Source organism: Neopsephotus bourkii, unplaced genomic scaffold, assembly GCF_033783945.1.
Source record: "Neopsephotus bourkii isolate Nb327-2 ecotype Australia unplaced genomic scaffold, CSIRO-AGI_Nbou_v1 NB_272, whole genome shotgun sequence".
Lineage (NCBI taxonomy): Eukaryota > Metazoa > Chordata > Aves > Psittaciformes > Psittacidae > Neopsephotus > Neopsephotus bourkii.
Window position 1 is genome coordinate 358647 of NW_026900781.1, and position 13982 is coordinate 372628.

Sequence of the window (13982 nt, forward strand, 5' to 3'; positions counted from 1 at the left end):
ACTGGTGCCCTTTGGCTTGGGAGGGAGGGGAACTGGGTGTGCCTGTCTGCTGCCCAAGAAGCACTGATGGAGTGTGAGGACAGACACCAGTGAGCTGCTCCTCGGAGTGGGCAGCTGCTCCGTGTGCCCAGGGAAGAGAAGGACCTCTAGCCAAGGGAGCAGGCTGCTGCATGATGGCTCTGCTTATGCCACAGGGTGGTGGTGGAACCTGTGTGCTTAGGGGAGGATGGAGGAGAGAGAGGAAGGGGCTTGGCTGAGGTGCAGGCTGTGCCGTGGGAAGAGGGGAAAGGCTGAACCTGGTGGTGCCTCGTGTTGAGGTGGGGTTTAGCTGTGGGCAATGACTGGGTCTGGATGCATCCACAGAGAACTGCAGGAGATGGGGTGTTGCTCAAGGAAATGGTGGGGACATACTGTGAAGGGCGATGAGGGATCGAAGAGGGGGCAAGTCCAAAAAGATGGTGGGATTTTGGAAGTCAGGGCAGTAAAGATTGGATAAGAGGAGGGAAAATGAGGTGCTGGTATGAAGACAGTCCTGGAGAGGCCTTGAGAGGCAGAAGGCTGGTTTAGCAGGCAGGGCTTCCATAAAGATAAAAGTAGTGTGAAAAACAAGGGGGACTCAAGCATCTCTTTTGTCCCCTCCCCAAAGGGATCGCAGAGTGGGAGGGAAAGAAGCCAGGGAAAGGGAAAACGCAATGGGAAAAGAGAGGAGGAGGCCCCATGTGGACTGCTGCAGGCAGCAAGGGCTGGGGGTGCTGGGGAGGAGACGGCGCGGGTGCTGCAGTGGGGGGCTCTGGCAGGAGGGCCAGAGCTGAGCCATGCAGTGTGTGATGGAGGAAGAGGCTTTGCTCTGGAGCCAGTCGGGAGCCGGGCTCCGCCCGCGGTGGTTCCGCCGCTGCCGGGGACGGGGCCGCCCGGGTTGTGTGCGGGTGTGTGCGTGAGTCTCGGTGCCGGCGCCGCGGGAGGGCGACTGGAGATAGCGGCGAGCGGTGGCGCCGCGCCCCCTGGCGGACATTGCCAGCCCTGCACCGCGACGGAGGGGGGTCGCTCCTGGGTCACACCTGACCCTGCCCGTTACCGGCCCAGCCGGGCGGTGCGGGCAGCCGAGGGAGCCCTGCCCGGGGCTCGGGGCTGCCTCTACAGGGTCCGGCCCGGGCGGCGAGCACCGCGGCGTGGCGGGTGCGGGCCGCCCGGGAGCGCCGCCGCTCCCCGTTGCAAAGTGCAGGCTGCCGCCGCGAGCACCGAGCGGCCAGGCAGTGACAGGGCCCTGCCCCGGGGCTGTAACAGAGCCGCCACCCGGTACCGGCACCGGGTGAAGGGCAGCGCCAGCTCGCCCAGGGCTCGGTGCCCGCGGCGGCGAAGGGAGGGCGAGGCCGGGCGCGGCGGCCCCGGCCCCATCCCCATCTGCGGCCCCGTTCCGGGGCGGGCCCAGCCCCGCGCTGGCGGCGCGCCGGAGCGCGGCCCGGGCATGCCGGCGCGGCGTGGGAGCCGGCAGGCAGCGGGCGGCGTACGGGGCCCCGCTGCGCCGCCTCCCCGGGGCCGGCCGCCCGCACCGGCAGCGGCCCAGAGCGGCGGGGGGCCCGGGGCCATGGGGCAGCCCCGCAGCTGACGATGGCGGAGGGCTGGCGCTGGAGCGAAGCGGGCCGGGGCCCCCCGCGGCCGAGCCCCCGCCGCGCCGTCAGCGTTTGCGAGTCCCTGGACCTGCAGGGCGTCCCCGCCGTGCAGGCCGCCCTCAAAGCCGCCCAGCAGCAGCGGCGGCGGCCCAAGAGCTTCTGCGCGGCGGGGAACGGGCTGGCGGCCGGGGCCCTGCTGCCCCCGCCGCCGCCCGCCAGGGCCCGCGGTAGCCTTTTGGACTTCTTCAGGCTGCGCTCGCCCCGCAAGCCCGACCCGGCGGGAGAGTGCGAGGGCGAGGGCACGGAGTCCCTGCTCGACGGCGCCGACGGGGCGCAGCGCCCGCGCCCCAGCAGCATGACTTTCCTGCCCTCGGCCCGGCAGCCGCACATCCCCGAGAGCCCCGGCTTCCTCCGCGGGGGCTCCCTGTGGGGTAGCCGCCGATGGAATCTCTTTGGGGGCAGCGGCTGGAGCAGCCCCGGCCCCAGGAAGAACTTCAGCTCCCTGCGCAAAAGCTTCAGCTTCCGTCTGCGACGGGGCCACGAGCTGCGGAGGTCAGAGTCAGGGGGGCTCCTGCGCCCCGCGCGTCTCCGCACCAAGAGCGAAGGGGATGCCAGCTCCCTGCACACCTGCCCCAGCAAGCGGGACCTGCTCTATCCGGAGCTGGCCAGGGTTGGGGGCAGGCTGCACGCTGATGCCGGGCAGCCCGGGGGACTCTGGAAGCTCCTCACGAGCCGCTTCCGAAGGCGAGAGCGCGCTGGCACCAGTGGCGCGTGCCCCAGTAACCCCCACGGTGGTGCCGAGCCTGTCCTCCTGGGCAGTGGTCCGCTGCGAGCACTGGGTAAGTGGTTCTGGCCTGGCGAGAGCCCCCTGCGCCTGTGGGATCTGTGGGGATGGGTGGCTGTGCCCCGTTCCAGCTCGCTGGGGTTTGTGCTTCCCAAAGCTTGGCTGTAGCAAGGTAGCATGAGCGTTCATGGGGCTGTTTCCATGCTCCAGCAGCCGTGGGCACCACCACTGTTGTTGGTGCTGAAGGAGCTGCAGCGTGGCTAGCTGGGGGTGATCAGTTACAGAATGGTTTGAGTTGGAAGGGACCTTAAAGCTCAGTCAGTTCCAACCCCCTGCCACAGGCAGGGACACCTTCCACTAGACAAGGTTGCTCCAAGCCCTGTTCAACCTGGTGTTAAACACTGCCAGGGATGGGGCAGCCACAGCTTCTCTGAGTGTCTGGATTGTCTTGCTGGTTGGACACCTGGGAGCTGAGCAATGTGTCCCAGGTCTTTCTATACCAGCAAGGGCAGGGAGAGCTGAGCTGTGTGCTCTGTCCCTGCGGGAGCAGAAGGAACTGAAGCTGCATGGGAGGGGTGGAGGGGTCCTGTTGGGCTCCAGAGCAAGGGTTGAACTGTTTGGGAGATTGCCAGAGTGGAGGTGCGGAGCAGCAAGTGTGGGTTTTGTGGAGCACAGGAATGTGCCTGCACCTCCCTCATGTAAGCAGCTCCCTGGTACCAGGCTCTGTCAGGGCGATGGTGCTGCCTGGGTCTGCCTTGGGGCCAGGTGGAGGTGAGGAGTGTGTGTTCAGGATCATGGTCGTGCTCGCCTGGGTGTGGGGCAGCGTGATGGGGGCTGGCAGTTGAAGGGGTTGTCGGGTCCTTGGGCAGGCTCTGGAGGGCGAGAGGAGCATCCATAGGCTTTGAAGGTCTTGAGCACTGGCCTGTGCACATGGCGCTGGGGCTGGGCTGGGTGGGAGCTGCTGCACTCAGGGAGGCAGGGCAGCCTCTTCAGGCTTCCATCGCTCTGCTGCGGAGCCCAGGCGCTCTGGAGGCAGCTCCCTGGCTTGGCTCATGTGCCAGAGGGGCAGATGGGGCTGGTGGGCTCCGCAGGCAGCGGCTGCTGGAGCAGCTTTGTGCCAGGATGCTGTCCAGGATGGCTGGGCTCCAAGGACCAGCGGAGGAGCAGCGCTGCTGGCAGCCTGAGCCTTGCTGCCACACATGGAGCTGAGGGGGCTTGTTCCTGCCAGCTCGCTGTGTTCTGGGGAAAGCCCTGGAGGCTCTGGGTGGGTGGGTGGGTGGCTGAGGCTGCCTTGGAGGCAAAGGGACAGGGCCCTGATGCTGCTGCCGTGTGCTCCTCGCAGGGGGCCTGCCGCTGGCTGGGGTGCCCGGGGCCGGGTGCTGGGTGCTGGCTGGGTGGCGGGAGGTTCCCAGGCGAGGGGAGGCTGCGCTCATGGCTGGGGAATGTGGGTGTATCCGGGCAGGGAGGGCCGGGCCCTGCCCGTGCGGCGGGGGGCCTGTTCCTGCTTGCCAGCGGCTTCCAGCAGGAGCTGCGCCAGGCGGCCGCATTCCCAGGGGAGTAGCTGAGGTTGAGGGCTTGTGGTGGTTTCCTTGGCCCTCACCTCGCTGCTCTCTGCAGTTACCTGAAAGGAGGTTGGAGCTAGGAGGGGGCTGGTCTCTGCTCCCAAGAACAAGAGGAAAAGGCCTCAAGATGCTCCAGAGGATATTGGAGAAAAATAGATAGTCAGGCAGTGGAACAGGCTGCCCAGGGCAGCGGTGGAATCGCCATCCCTGGAAGTGTTCACAACTGTGTAGATGAGGCCTTCAGTGACATGGGTTAGTGCTGGACTAGTGCTGAGCTAATGGTTGGACTTGGTGATCTTTAAAGGTCTTTTCCAACCCAGCTGATTCTGTGATTCGATGATCTGCTGGGGAGCCTTCGCTGAGGAGCAGTGCAGGGGGCTTGGAGCCAGCTAGAGATCACTGCTTGTCAGGGTGGTTAGCATTTGCCACCGTGGCTCATATTGGAGGCCCAAGCTCGGGGATGGCCTCTCTGACCTGCTTCAGGGTCTGTGGCTCATTGTGGCTGAGCAGGCCCTGCGTGCTGGAGGTGCAAAGTTCATGCTTTGGTTTGGTCTTCAGAGCACTGCTTTGCCATTGCCTGCCTGGTACCCAGTACAGGCGGTCCAGGCTTCTGTACACAGCCAGTGTCCTCCTGGGGCCAACAAGATGTGAAGAAGGAGCAGGGAAATTTGCAGAGCAAAGCTGCTGTTGCTTGTCCCACCTTACGTGCAGTTTCCTGTTGTCTCTTCACTCAGCATGTTGGTCCATGAGCTCTGGCTTGCTCCAGTGGGAGCTGCGAGCCTCTAAAGCCAGGAGGTGCGGAACCTTAATACTGCTCCAACATGGGCTTGCTGGAAGAGGGAGCTCAAGGAGATCTCTGCCCCATTCCTGTTTCAGCTTGGCAGGCCAGGAGTGTTTTAACACCTTCTCGAAGTTTCAAAAGCTTTGGTGCTCTCTATGCTATTGCTGCCCACCTTAGCCCTAGGAGAGCTGCTGATACAGTCCCAACACGCCCTCCTGAGGGGTGCAGCTGCAGTTGTGGTTATCAGCTCTTTGGAAGAGCTGGATGTATGAGTCCAGGCAGAGATCCAACCCAGCACTGCTACCCGCTTTCCAGAACCTGGAGTTTTTGTTCACAGCAAGCTGAGATACCCATCCAGCCCTGCATACTGCTGTGTAGATGTACCCAAGGACTAAAAAGCCCATCCCACCAGAGAGCCAGGAGGATGGTCTCAGTGCTGCTCCCCCATCCTTGTGCATAGAGGGACCATGCAATGAGTGCAGCATCTCCGACAGTTCTGGAAGTCCTTCTTACAACCACATTCCTCTCTCCCAAGAAAGATGCTTTCTAAGGTGGTTTAAGGTAACTCTGTTTACTCTGGTGTAAGCCATGTTCAGTCTCTGTGGGGGTGGGTTTCAGCTGGAACTCTGCACAGGGAGGGCTGATCATAGGAGCACAGAGTTCGTTAGCCAAAAATGACTTAAAAGAGCTGGTCTTTGTGTGGGAGGATGGCGGGTAACTGGGGGTGTTAATACACCAAGGGAAGGCAAAGAGCCCTGTGGACCTAGAGAACAAAGTCAAACCAGACTCTAGCCAGCTTGGACTGATGACAAATAACCATCACTGGTGGTTCAGAGGAACATCTCTAGGTATCAAGGTATCAGTTGTTGCAGTTCTAAGAAGCTCTCTGATGGGCACAGGCTTGGAAAGACTGAGCTGGTTTGGGACTGGAGTTTTCCCTGTGCATAGAGGGACCATGCAACGGGTGCAGCTCTCCGACAGCTCAGGAAGTGTTTCTCACAATCACATTCCCCCCTCCCAAGAAAGATGCCCTGCTTTCCAAGGTGGTTTAAGGTAACTGCCTTTACTTTGGTGTTTAGCCATACAGGGCACTGATGTGTAGGGCATATGTGAGAGAAGACTACTGGGAGACGAGGGGTGTGTTTTTACATTAATAAGGTGAAGTTTGCATAGTGAACTGAGTGGATAATGATATGCATCATCTCTTGTTGGTACCTGCCTCAGCGTAGCTGGGAGCCCTGGGGAGAAGCAGAGATGCCATGATGGGTTTAGAGACCATGCCTTGAATGCTGAATCCAGTCTGGTGTCCACGCTTCAGAAAAGCTTGAGAAGTCTGGCAGGTATCAAGGAAGGAGTTGTTGGGACACCGATCTGATCCTCAGGATGAGATCTGAGGTGTGTGCAGTGGCTGCAGAGGTGTTCTGATTACAGTCTACAGGCATCTGTAGGAAGAGGGAGCTTCAAAAACCAGCACCTTTTTCATCTTAACCTCCCTTTGCTTGTGAGGTTGAACAGCTGGAGCTGAGGTCGAGCAAATTTGGAACAGGTTTTTACTGGTGAGGTAGGTCCCCACAGAGCACTGGTGTGGGGCAGGTGATGGGTTATGACTTTCATGTCAGCAGCTCTGCTGGGTTGTCCCTTTCAGCAGACCATGGCCAGCCATCAGAGCAGAATTCAGTACAGTTCTTTGGTCTGTGTGTATTCAGATGTGGATTGGGAAGTAGTAGGTGCTAAAGGCTTAATATATGGCTAAAAGCTGTGCCCTGCACTGCATATAGTCTGACAGCACCAGCTGCTGCCAATTGTGGTGTTCTAGGGAGTAAGAGTGGCAGTTTGTGATGGCTGGAGGATCTGTTTCCACACAGATCCTCTGGGAAAGATCCTCTCCTTTCACTGCTGCAAAGCACTTAAAGCTCTGGTGAGGTAATCCTTACTAAGGCCACGTCCTACACAGGGTGTCCACGTTGGGTAATCCTGTGATGGGAACGCTAGCCTTGCCATGTTGGTCCATGACCTGGAGAAATCTCTCTTCCTGCCAGCATTGCCAGGGTTGAAGGTTTTTTGAGCCTGGCCAGGAAGAGGTGGCTCTGCCCAGGCACGTCGCACTCTGCTGCCCTTTTATCTGCGTGTGCGGGCAGATGGGTACTTTGGAACGTGGTTTGTGTGGGCACCGCTGTGTTTGCTCAGCCTCTGACCTGGTTTCAAGGCTGCTTTTACTGTCAAGGGTTTCACTGTCCAAGTCAGTTCCACAGTGGCTTGGATAATGAGTCGGTTAATTATTAGTTGCTGTGTGCAGAGACCAAATGTGTCTGGCACTAGTGCTTCTGAAGTGTAAGGTAGATGAACCTGCTATGCTTCATCCTATGAAGGGAGCAGCCTGGGTGAGCAGTCAGTTTTGCCCAGCCAGCCCCTTCCTGCTCCCAGCTTTGCAGCAGCATATGTATACAGGCAGCAGCGGGACCATGATGTTGGTAGAGGTGAAGGAGGCTGTTGTGTCCAGCCTCTGAGATGGACAGTTCTGGTCTTGCTTCCTGTGTGTGATGCTGCCCATCCCACAACTGTGGTCTGGTCTGAGAGCACTGAAGGTGTCCAGGATGAGTGGCTGACCGAGGCACATCAGCTATGTAGGGTGCCTGCTTTATGTCCATACCCTCTTTATGTCCGTATCTGCTGCTCTTCACAGTGGGGACTCTATCCACAGTAACTTCCAAACTTCCATATGGGTTTCCACCTTCTGCATGAAAACCTCCATGAGCAGAAGCTTTTGGGCAGTGACAAGCTTGGCTTGAGTCTTTGTTTTCCAGGACAGGTCAGACTGATTGCCTCTCTTGTGTGGTTGTGTCCTGGAACCAAGGTCCCTGTTTGGCTGTGCTAAGGCTCTTGGTGTGCAAGTGGTGCTGTGAGTCCACTGCTTCTGCTTTCAAGGTCAGATGCACCTGGAGAAGATGTTCAACCGCAGCACTCATGGTCTGGTTTCTTCTGTATTACTAAATAACAAAGAGAAGAGGAAGGAAGTGACTGGGGGTGTGTTTTAATGTGAAAAACCAACGATGCAGCCGGTCAAGCAGAGAAGCTGGTCAGGTGTATCGCTACTTCCCGATGCCTACATGAACCCTAATGATGAGGGAGTTCATTAAGGTGTTACCTCAGCTGGAGGCAATTTCTGCTAAACAAACTTGTACCAAGGCTCCAGCACTGCTGATGCCTGGATTTCAGTTAGTTCATTAGATCAGGACAGGTCACTGATGGCTTGATATGTGCTTCCCAGTGGTCAATGTTCCTCCCTAGGAGAGGATGTGGATCTAGTGCCTCTTCCAGTGGGGAACGGTGCCTGAACGGCTGCTTGTGCAGTGGTGGGGAGGGGAGCGGTATTGTTGGAGGGGGGATTCCCACACCCAAATCATTCTCCTGCAGGTGTGTACTTGGACCTGCCTTGCACTGGTCTGCCGCAGACACTCAGAGCGTACAATACTGCACTAACAGGATCTACACTGATGAGGTGCAGGAAATTGCCTTATGTTGCATTTTGGTAGCAAAGGATCAGCGCCCGGGGTGGACGAGCTGACATCAGTGAGTTGTGTCAGCGCTTTTCAGCAGCCAGGTACTTGGCCTGTGGCTGTTTTGGGTGGTTGAGAAACTGCTCTCGAGGTGCCTTCCTGACAGCTCTGTGGGTGTCATCCACACCCGCCCGCACACAGCTCCTGAGAGAAGCTGCTGGGGGAGGAGGAGAGCAAGTGCAGGGAAATGGCTGTGGGGAGGGCTCTGTGCTGGAGGATGAGATGAAAACCAAGTGATGGAGCCGTGTCTGCATCCCTGCAGGCTGCGGGGGCTTCGGGTGACGTGGGAGCTGACGGATGAGTTATGCTGGGGCCTGTGAATGGGCGCATCAGGGCTAGGTGTGGGTCACCCATGTGTCAGTGTGGCGTGCATGGGCATCACCCTTGCGTGAGGAGAGAGGGGTGGTCGGCTTGTTTTGGGAGCAGAGCAGCAGGGATGTAAAATGCACTGAGGGCCAGTAACAGTGACAGACTTGAAAGACTCCGTTGTGGCAAGAACCCCAGGCTGACATGTGAAAGGTTGTGCGCCAGATCCTTCCTGGACTAGCTGGTAGTCTTGAGTACCTTGTGAGAATGGTGTAAGTCAAGGGTTTGTGATTAGTAGTGGTCATCCTTCAGGTGCAGTAGAAACTTCTACAAGTTCTGGAGCCTGCTGTTCGGAGCAGGAGATGCTACAGGCTGCTAGTTGCTGCAGGTAAAGGCATTTTTCCTGCTTGTGACTACCAGAGCTAAGCTTCTCCCCATGGTCTGCAGAGATTGCTCTGGAAGCAGCCATAGAGGGAACTGAGATCTATTCTCAGTGACTTTTCCAGGTAATTGTGAAGGGATCTTGTGACTGTCTTCAGTTCAAGGCCACTTCTACCTTGGTCTCTGTTCCTTTGGTAACACAGTCTGTAAGCTTTTGCTTTTACCCTCCTGGGTACTGGAGTAAGAGTGGGCTCACCCATACCTCCGTGAGCATTTACACTGGGGTATCTTGATCCTGAAATGCTTCGGATAGAGCATCTTACCATTACAGCTGGCTCTGCTGAGTGGTCTGGGCAGGATCAATCACTGGGGCATTGTGGGACCTTCCACTGCAGCTGGCTGCCTTCCTCCTATTGCAGGTGAGATGCTTTGCACAGCCACACGTGCAGCAGATGTGTCCTCTTCTGCTAAACAGGAGATACTGGAGGACAGCAGAGAGAGTGCAAGGTGCACAACAGCTTCTGTGCAAGGAGTGGTCCAACAGCTGGGACTGCACAGTGTGGAAAGGAGGGGTTGTGGTGAAAGATGGGGGTGCTGGTGAGGCTGGCTAGGTGTGTTATGTTAGCTTACCACCTCTGGTACTGCAGCTGGGGCATCCAGTGAAGTCAGACCTGAAACAGAAGAAAGTAGGTTTTGAAGGAATGGGTATTTGTATTGGTGAAACTCCTCACTAGAGAAATGCAGAACTGAAATTTTACATGGTTTTAAAAGGAGCCAGAACAATTACTCAAAGGAGAGATTTTTGTGGTTTACCAGATAGACAAACCACAGGAGATTCTTGAGCTGAAGAAGCCAGCAGCCACAAATATGTGGGGTCAGTGTCATGTACTCTCACCCTTGTTCCTGCTCTTCCTGGGCTCCCATGTGCCCACTGATGCTGGACATGGCTGGACGGAGCTCAGCCTGAATACAGATGGCCATTCTCAGGTAGTGATGTTGGGCAGCCTCCTGCCCTCAGCAGAAGATGCTGCTGGGGGCAAAGCAGCCCCTGCCAACCCGAGGGAGGGTAAGCAGCCCTTGGTAGGGATCTGGGGCACCCAGAGGGCACCAGAGCAGTGTGGTAGTGTCAGCAGGTACCAGTGTATCCTCCCTGCTGCAGCTTGGGACAGGCATTAACGGTGACCATGAGAGCATCACTGCCGGTGTCTCCATCCTGCTCCTTCCCACCAGTGGGGCTGTCACTTGGGTGCAGGGACTTGTGGTGGTGGGAGTGGGGTTGCACCATGCAAAGAGGTGCCAGTGCCCTGGCATGTGCTGCTGAGCAGAGATGATGTGGGTGCAGGCCAGCACACCGGGACCTGTGGACTGATGGTGCCATGCACAGGCTGGGAGGGACACATCAGGTTGATCATGAGGGCTGGCTGGTGGACTGGGCTGGAGTTGGGTGTTGGCACATGTCGGGAGCTGATTGACAAGCAGAGGTGTGCAGGTTGTACGTTGGTGTTTCGGGTTAAGCGTGCTAATGGCAGTTACTAATTTGATGTGTTGTATGGCTGAACGTTAGTTCAGTTGGCATTGTGGTGCTGTTAGGTGTCTGTGTTAAGGTTTACTCAGAGGCCTTTGCAGCAGGTCAGAAATCTAACTGTTGCTAACCTGGAGCTTGGTTAAAAACCAAAGATCTGTTAGAATAGTTAGCACAGGAGGCAGCTATGGAAAATCTGGAGACTTTCTCTGTGCTGAGCATCTGCGAACAGAAAGAGAAGAGAACAGCCTGCCCTCTCCAGGTCTCTCTCTGCCTGCCTTTTCTGTCTTAAGGCTCAGTCGGTGAGTGCATTTGACTCCTGCTCTGCTCAGAACCCCTTGAAAAACCTGCTTGGTTTTTGCCAGTTTTCTATTGTTTGAGAATAACGTGTTTTTAGTGAAACAGTGCCCATACGCTGCCTTGTCTAACCAGGAGGGAGGGAATGCCAGAAGGCAATGGAAGGTGGTTTAGCCATCTCAGTGGACTGGGAAAAGGACTAAGTGGAGCTGCAGTTGCAAGTGGAGGTGGCAGCTATTTTTAGACCAAGTAATGCAGTTGGAAATACAGGTGTGCTGTTACCTTTTTGAAAGGTCACAAGAACTTAACATTTTCCTCCTAACTTGCTGGTTGTTTTAATAAAAACTTTACTTCTGCCTAAAAAAAAAGAAAGGATAGGTGAAAGAGACCATGAAGAAACAATTCCGCTAAAGAACCTTCATGATGGTTATAAATAACCTTGTGTAACTGCATCAGACTCTTATTTTATTTGTCTGTAGCTTCTGATGAAGAAGTGTTACTAAGTTAGTGTATGAAAGGTAAACTTGAGGTGTGAGCTTTGTCTTCTTAGGTCTTGACACGATGGGCAGACGCGCTGTGGCCTGCAGGAGCTGACGGCTGCACAAGAGCCCTGCTGAAGGCACAGTAGTGGATCATCTCGTTTCCCCTCATGTACGCTGAGCAGCAGCAGGTCAGCATGCAGATGTGCAGGCAGGCAGGGCAGGGTCCTTGCCAGCCCTCTGGCCACGGTAATGGGCTCATCCCCACACAGCTTTGGCCTCTGCATCTCCCACTGGTTCACTGGGTGAGTCAGGTAGAGATGAGACGATGTGTTAGCTTGGGGAGAGGGGGGGCTGCAGCTGCCATGTGCCCAACCTCGCCCTGGGAGATACAAGAACATTAACTGGGATGAAGATAGCCACTGACTGGCACTGGCAGGGCTGAAGAGCTTGCCATTGCCCTCTGATCCTGCCTGTGCCTGGCAGCATCTCCTGCACTGCTGTGGTTTCAGGCTGCTGTTCTTGGCACAGCCCCGGATGAAACACCTACTCAGCAGAGACCTGCAGCGCCAGCTCACCCAGCCGGTTTGGGCAGTGCTGGTGCAGGCACAGAGAGCTGGGGTTTGCACTCGAAGCCCTGGTGGAGTCGGGGCTGCCAGGGGCAGCTTGGAGGAGCTGTGGAGTGGCCACTGCAGGGACGGGGTAGCAGGGCAGGTCTAGGGCCATCCTTCCCTCAGACCTGGTGTCCCACTGCAGCCTTGGGTGACATCTGAGCACCAGTAGCACCAAGGCTGTCATCTTTAATCATAGAATCATGAGTGGTTTATCTTGGAAGGGACCTTAAGGCTCATCCAGTTCCAACCCCCTGCCACAGGCAGGGACACCTTCCACCAGACCAGGTTGCTCCAAGCCCCTGTCCTGTCCTGGCCTCGGGCACTGCCAGGAATGGGGCAGCCACAGCTTCTCTGGGCAACCTCTGCCAGTGCGCAGTCACTGCCTACAGTCAGGTCTCGTGGAGTCACCTCTTCCCTTCTTGAACCCATGTGAGATTTCCATTCATTGTGGCAGTGAATTCCACAAGTTTATTACAGGTTCTTCAAGAAGCTGTGCTCCCACAGGTTTCCTGTCTCCAAAAATCCTTTATTATTTTTATGCGATTAACATAGAGCAAGTGCTGCTCTTTTGTTTGAGCCCCCTACCCCGTAGCCATATGGCTTTGGGTGGAGGATGCACTTCCTCATTCAAGGTAAATGAAGGATTCTAGGTTTGTTAGGAGTGGCTGCTGGCTTCTTCTGATAATCAAGGTGTTCCCCAGGCTCTTGCTCCTCCTCTGGTTTAATTTGGGAAGTCTGTTGTTTGACCAGGTCCTGGAGCTTGTGTGGATGTAAATGAAGTGTTGGTGATTTCTGTGTCCCGAGAGGGGGTGTTTCCTGTGCCGTTCAAAGCCATGCCTGATTGTTACAACCTTCTAAAGCCTATTACAATGTTCTGCAAATTACATAATGGACACATAATTAGTTATGCTCACTTTCAATCATGAACATAGATTATAGGGTGCCTTCAGTTCTTTATCTGCACTGTGTACAGCACACCGGTGGTGTAGCCCAAGTACAGCTTTCAGGGCACTGCTTTCACTAGTGTGTGCCCTCAGTTCTGGTCTCCTTTACAGCATGTTCCCCCAAAAAAAACCTCATCTGGTCTCTGGTGCTTCCATTGTCCCATGTACCTTGAGGAAGGGGATGCTTCAGGGCCTTTTGTGCTCCTGAAGGACAGGAAGGAAGGTCCCCAACCTGTGGTACATGGGCTCTGTGCTGCTGTGCTGCCTGCTGCCTGCAGCTTGGATGCTCCTTCCCATCTGGAGCTCCAGCCACATGGGCATGGGCAGTGTTGGGACCTCGTGCAGCTTCTTGCCTCTGGACAAAGTGGAAGGGAGGGAAGAGCCACGGATCTGCTTGGAGGGAGCAGGGAGAGCGTGGCAGGATCCTTGTTGGGATCTGAGAAACACCACAGTGACCTGATGATTTCTCCCCTTTGTTCTGCAGATTCGTTTGTGAACAGCCAGGAATGGACCCTGAGTCGCTCTGTGCCTGAGCTGAAAGTGGTGAGTACTTGCGACTCGTGCCTCGGATACCCCTGGTTCTCTGATGTTTTCCAGATCCCCAAGAAAAATACATGTTTTAAAGTGGCCAAGTGAAAATGCAGAGAGACCTCAGCCCTGCGAGGGGGAGAGAGGACCTGGAGCTGCCGTTGTGCTGTGGGAATCACGGAATCATAAATGGTTTGGGTTGGAAGGGACCTTAAAGATCATGTAGTTTCAACCCCCTGTTGTGGGCAGGGACATGTGCTCTAAGGTGTCCCCGGAGCCTTCTCTTCTCCAGGCTGAACAAGCCCAGCTCTCTCAGCCTGTCTCCATAGCAGAGGTGCTCCAGCCCTCAAAATCTCCTGCGGACTTCCTCCAGCAGCCCTATGTCCTTATGTTGGGTCCCCAGAGCTGGACGCAGGACTGCAGGGGGGTCTCACAAGAGTGGAGTAGAGGAAGGCAAAGGAGGGGCAAGGTTTCTTGGAGGCACACACACATAAGTGAGAGGGTGTTGATCTTGGAGAACACTCAAGACATGTAGGTCAAAAGGCAATATTTGAGTACCTCGCCCTTCCTGCTAGCTGTAGGAGAGCTGTAATTCTTGATCAGGTACTGCTGCATGG

General features: G+C 56.4%; 1 protein-coding gene across 3 annotated transcripts in view; it reads left to right on the forward strand.

The window, feature by feature from the left end:
• AGAP3 (ArfGAP with GTPase domain, ankyrin repeat and PH domain 3) overlaps positions 1-13982 on the forward strand; it is a 132052-nt gene that overhangs the window by 36478 nt on the left and 81592 nt on the right. For 2 of the 3 annotated variants that reach the window (XM_061346288.1, XM_061346289.1), the window contains exon 2: positions 13322-13380. In XM_061346288.1, coding sequence (XP_061202272.1) covers positions 13322-13380 — 59 coding nt within the window. Of the gene's footprint in view, positions 1-1593; positions 2450-13321; positions 13381-13982 lie in introns of those variants that run through there. The other variant, XM_061346287.1, reaches the window with a different exon arrangement.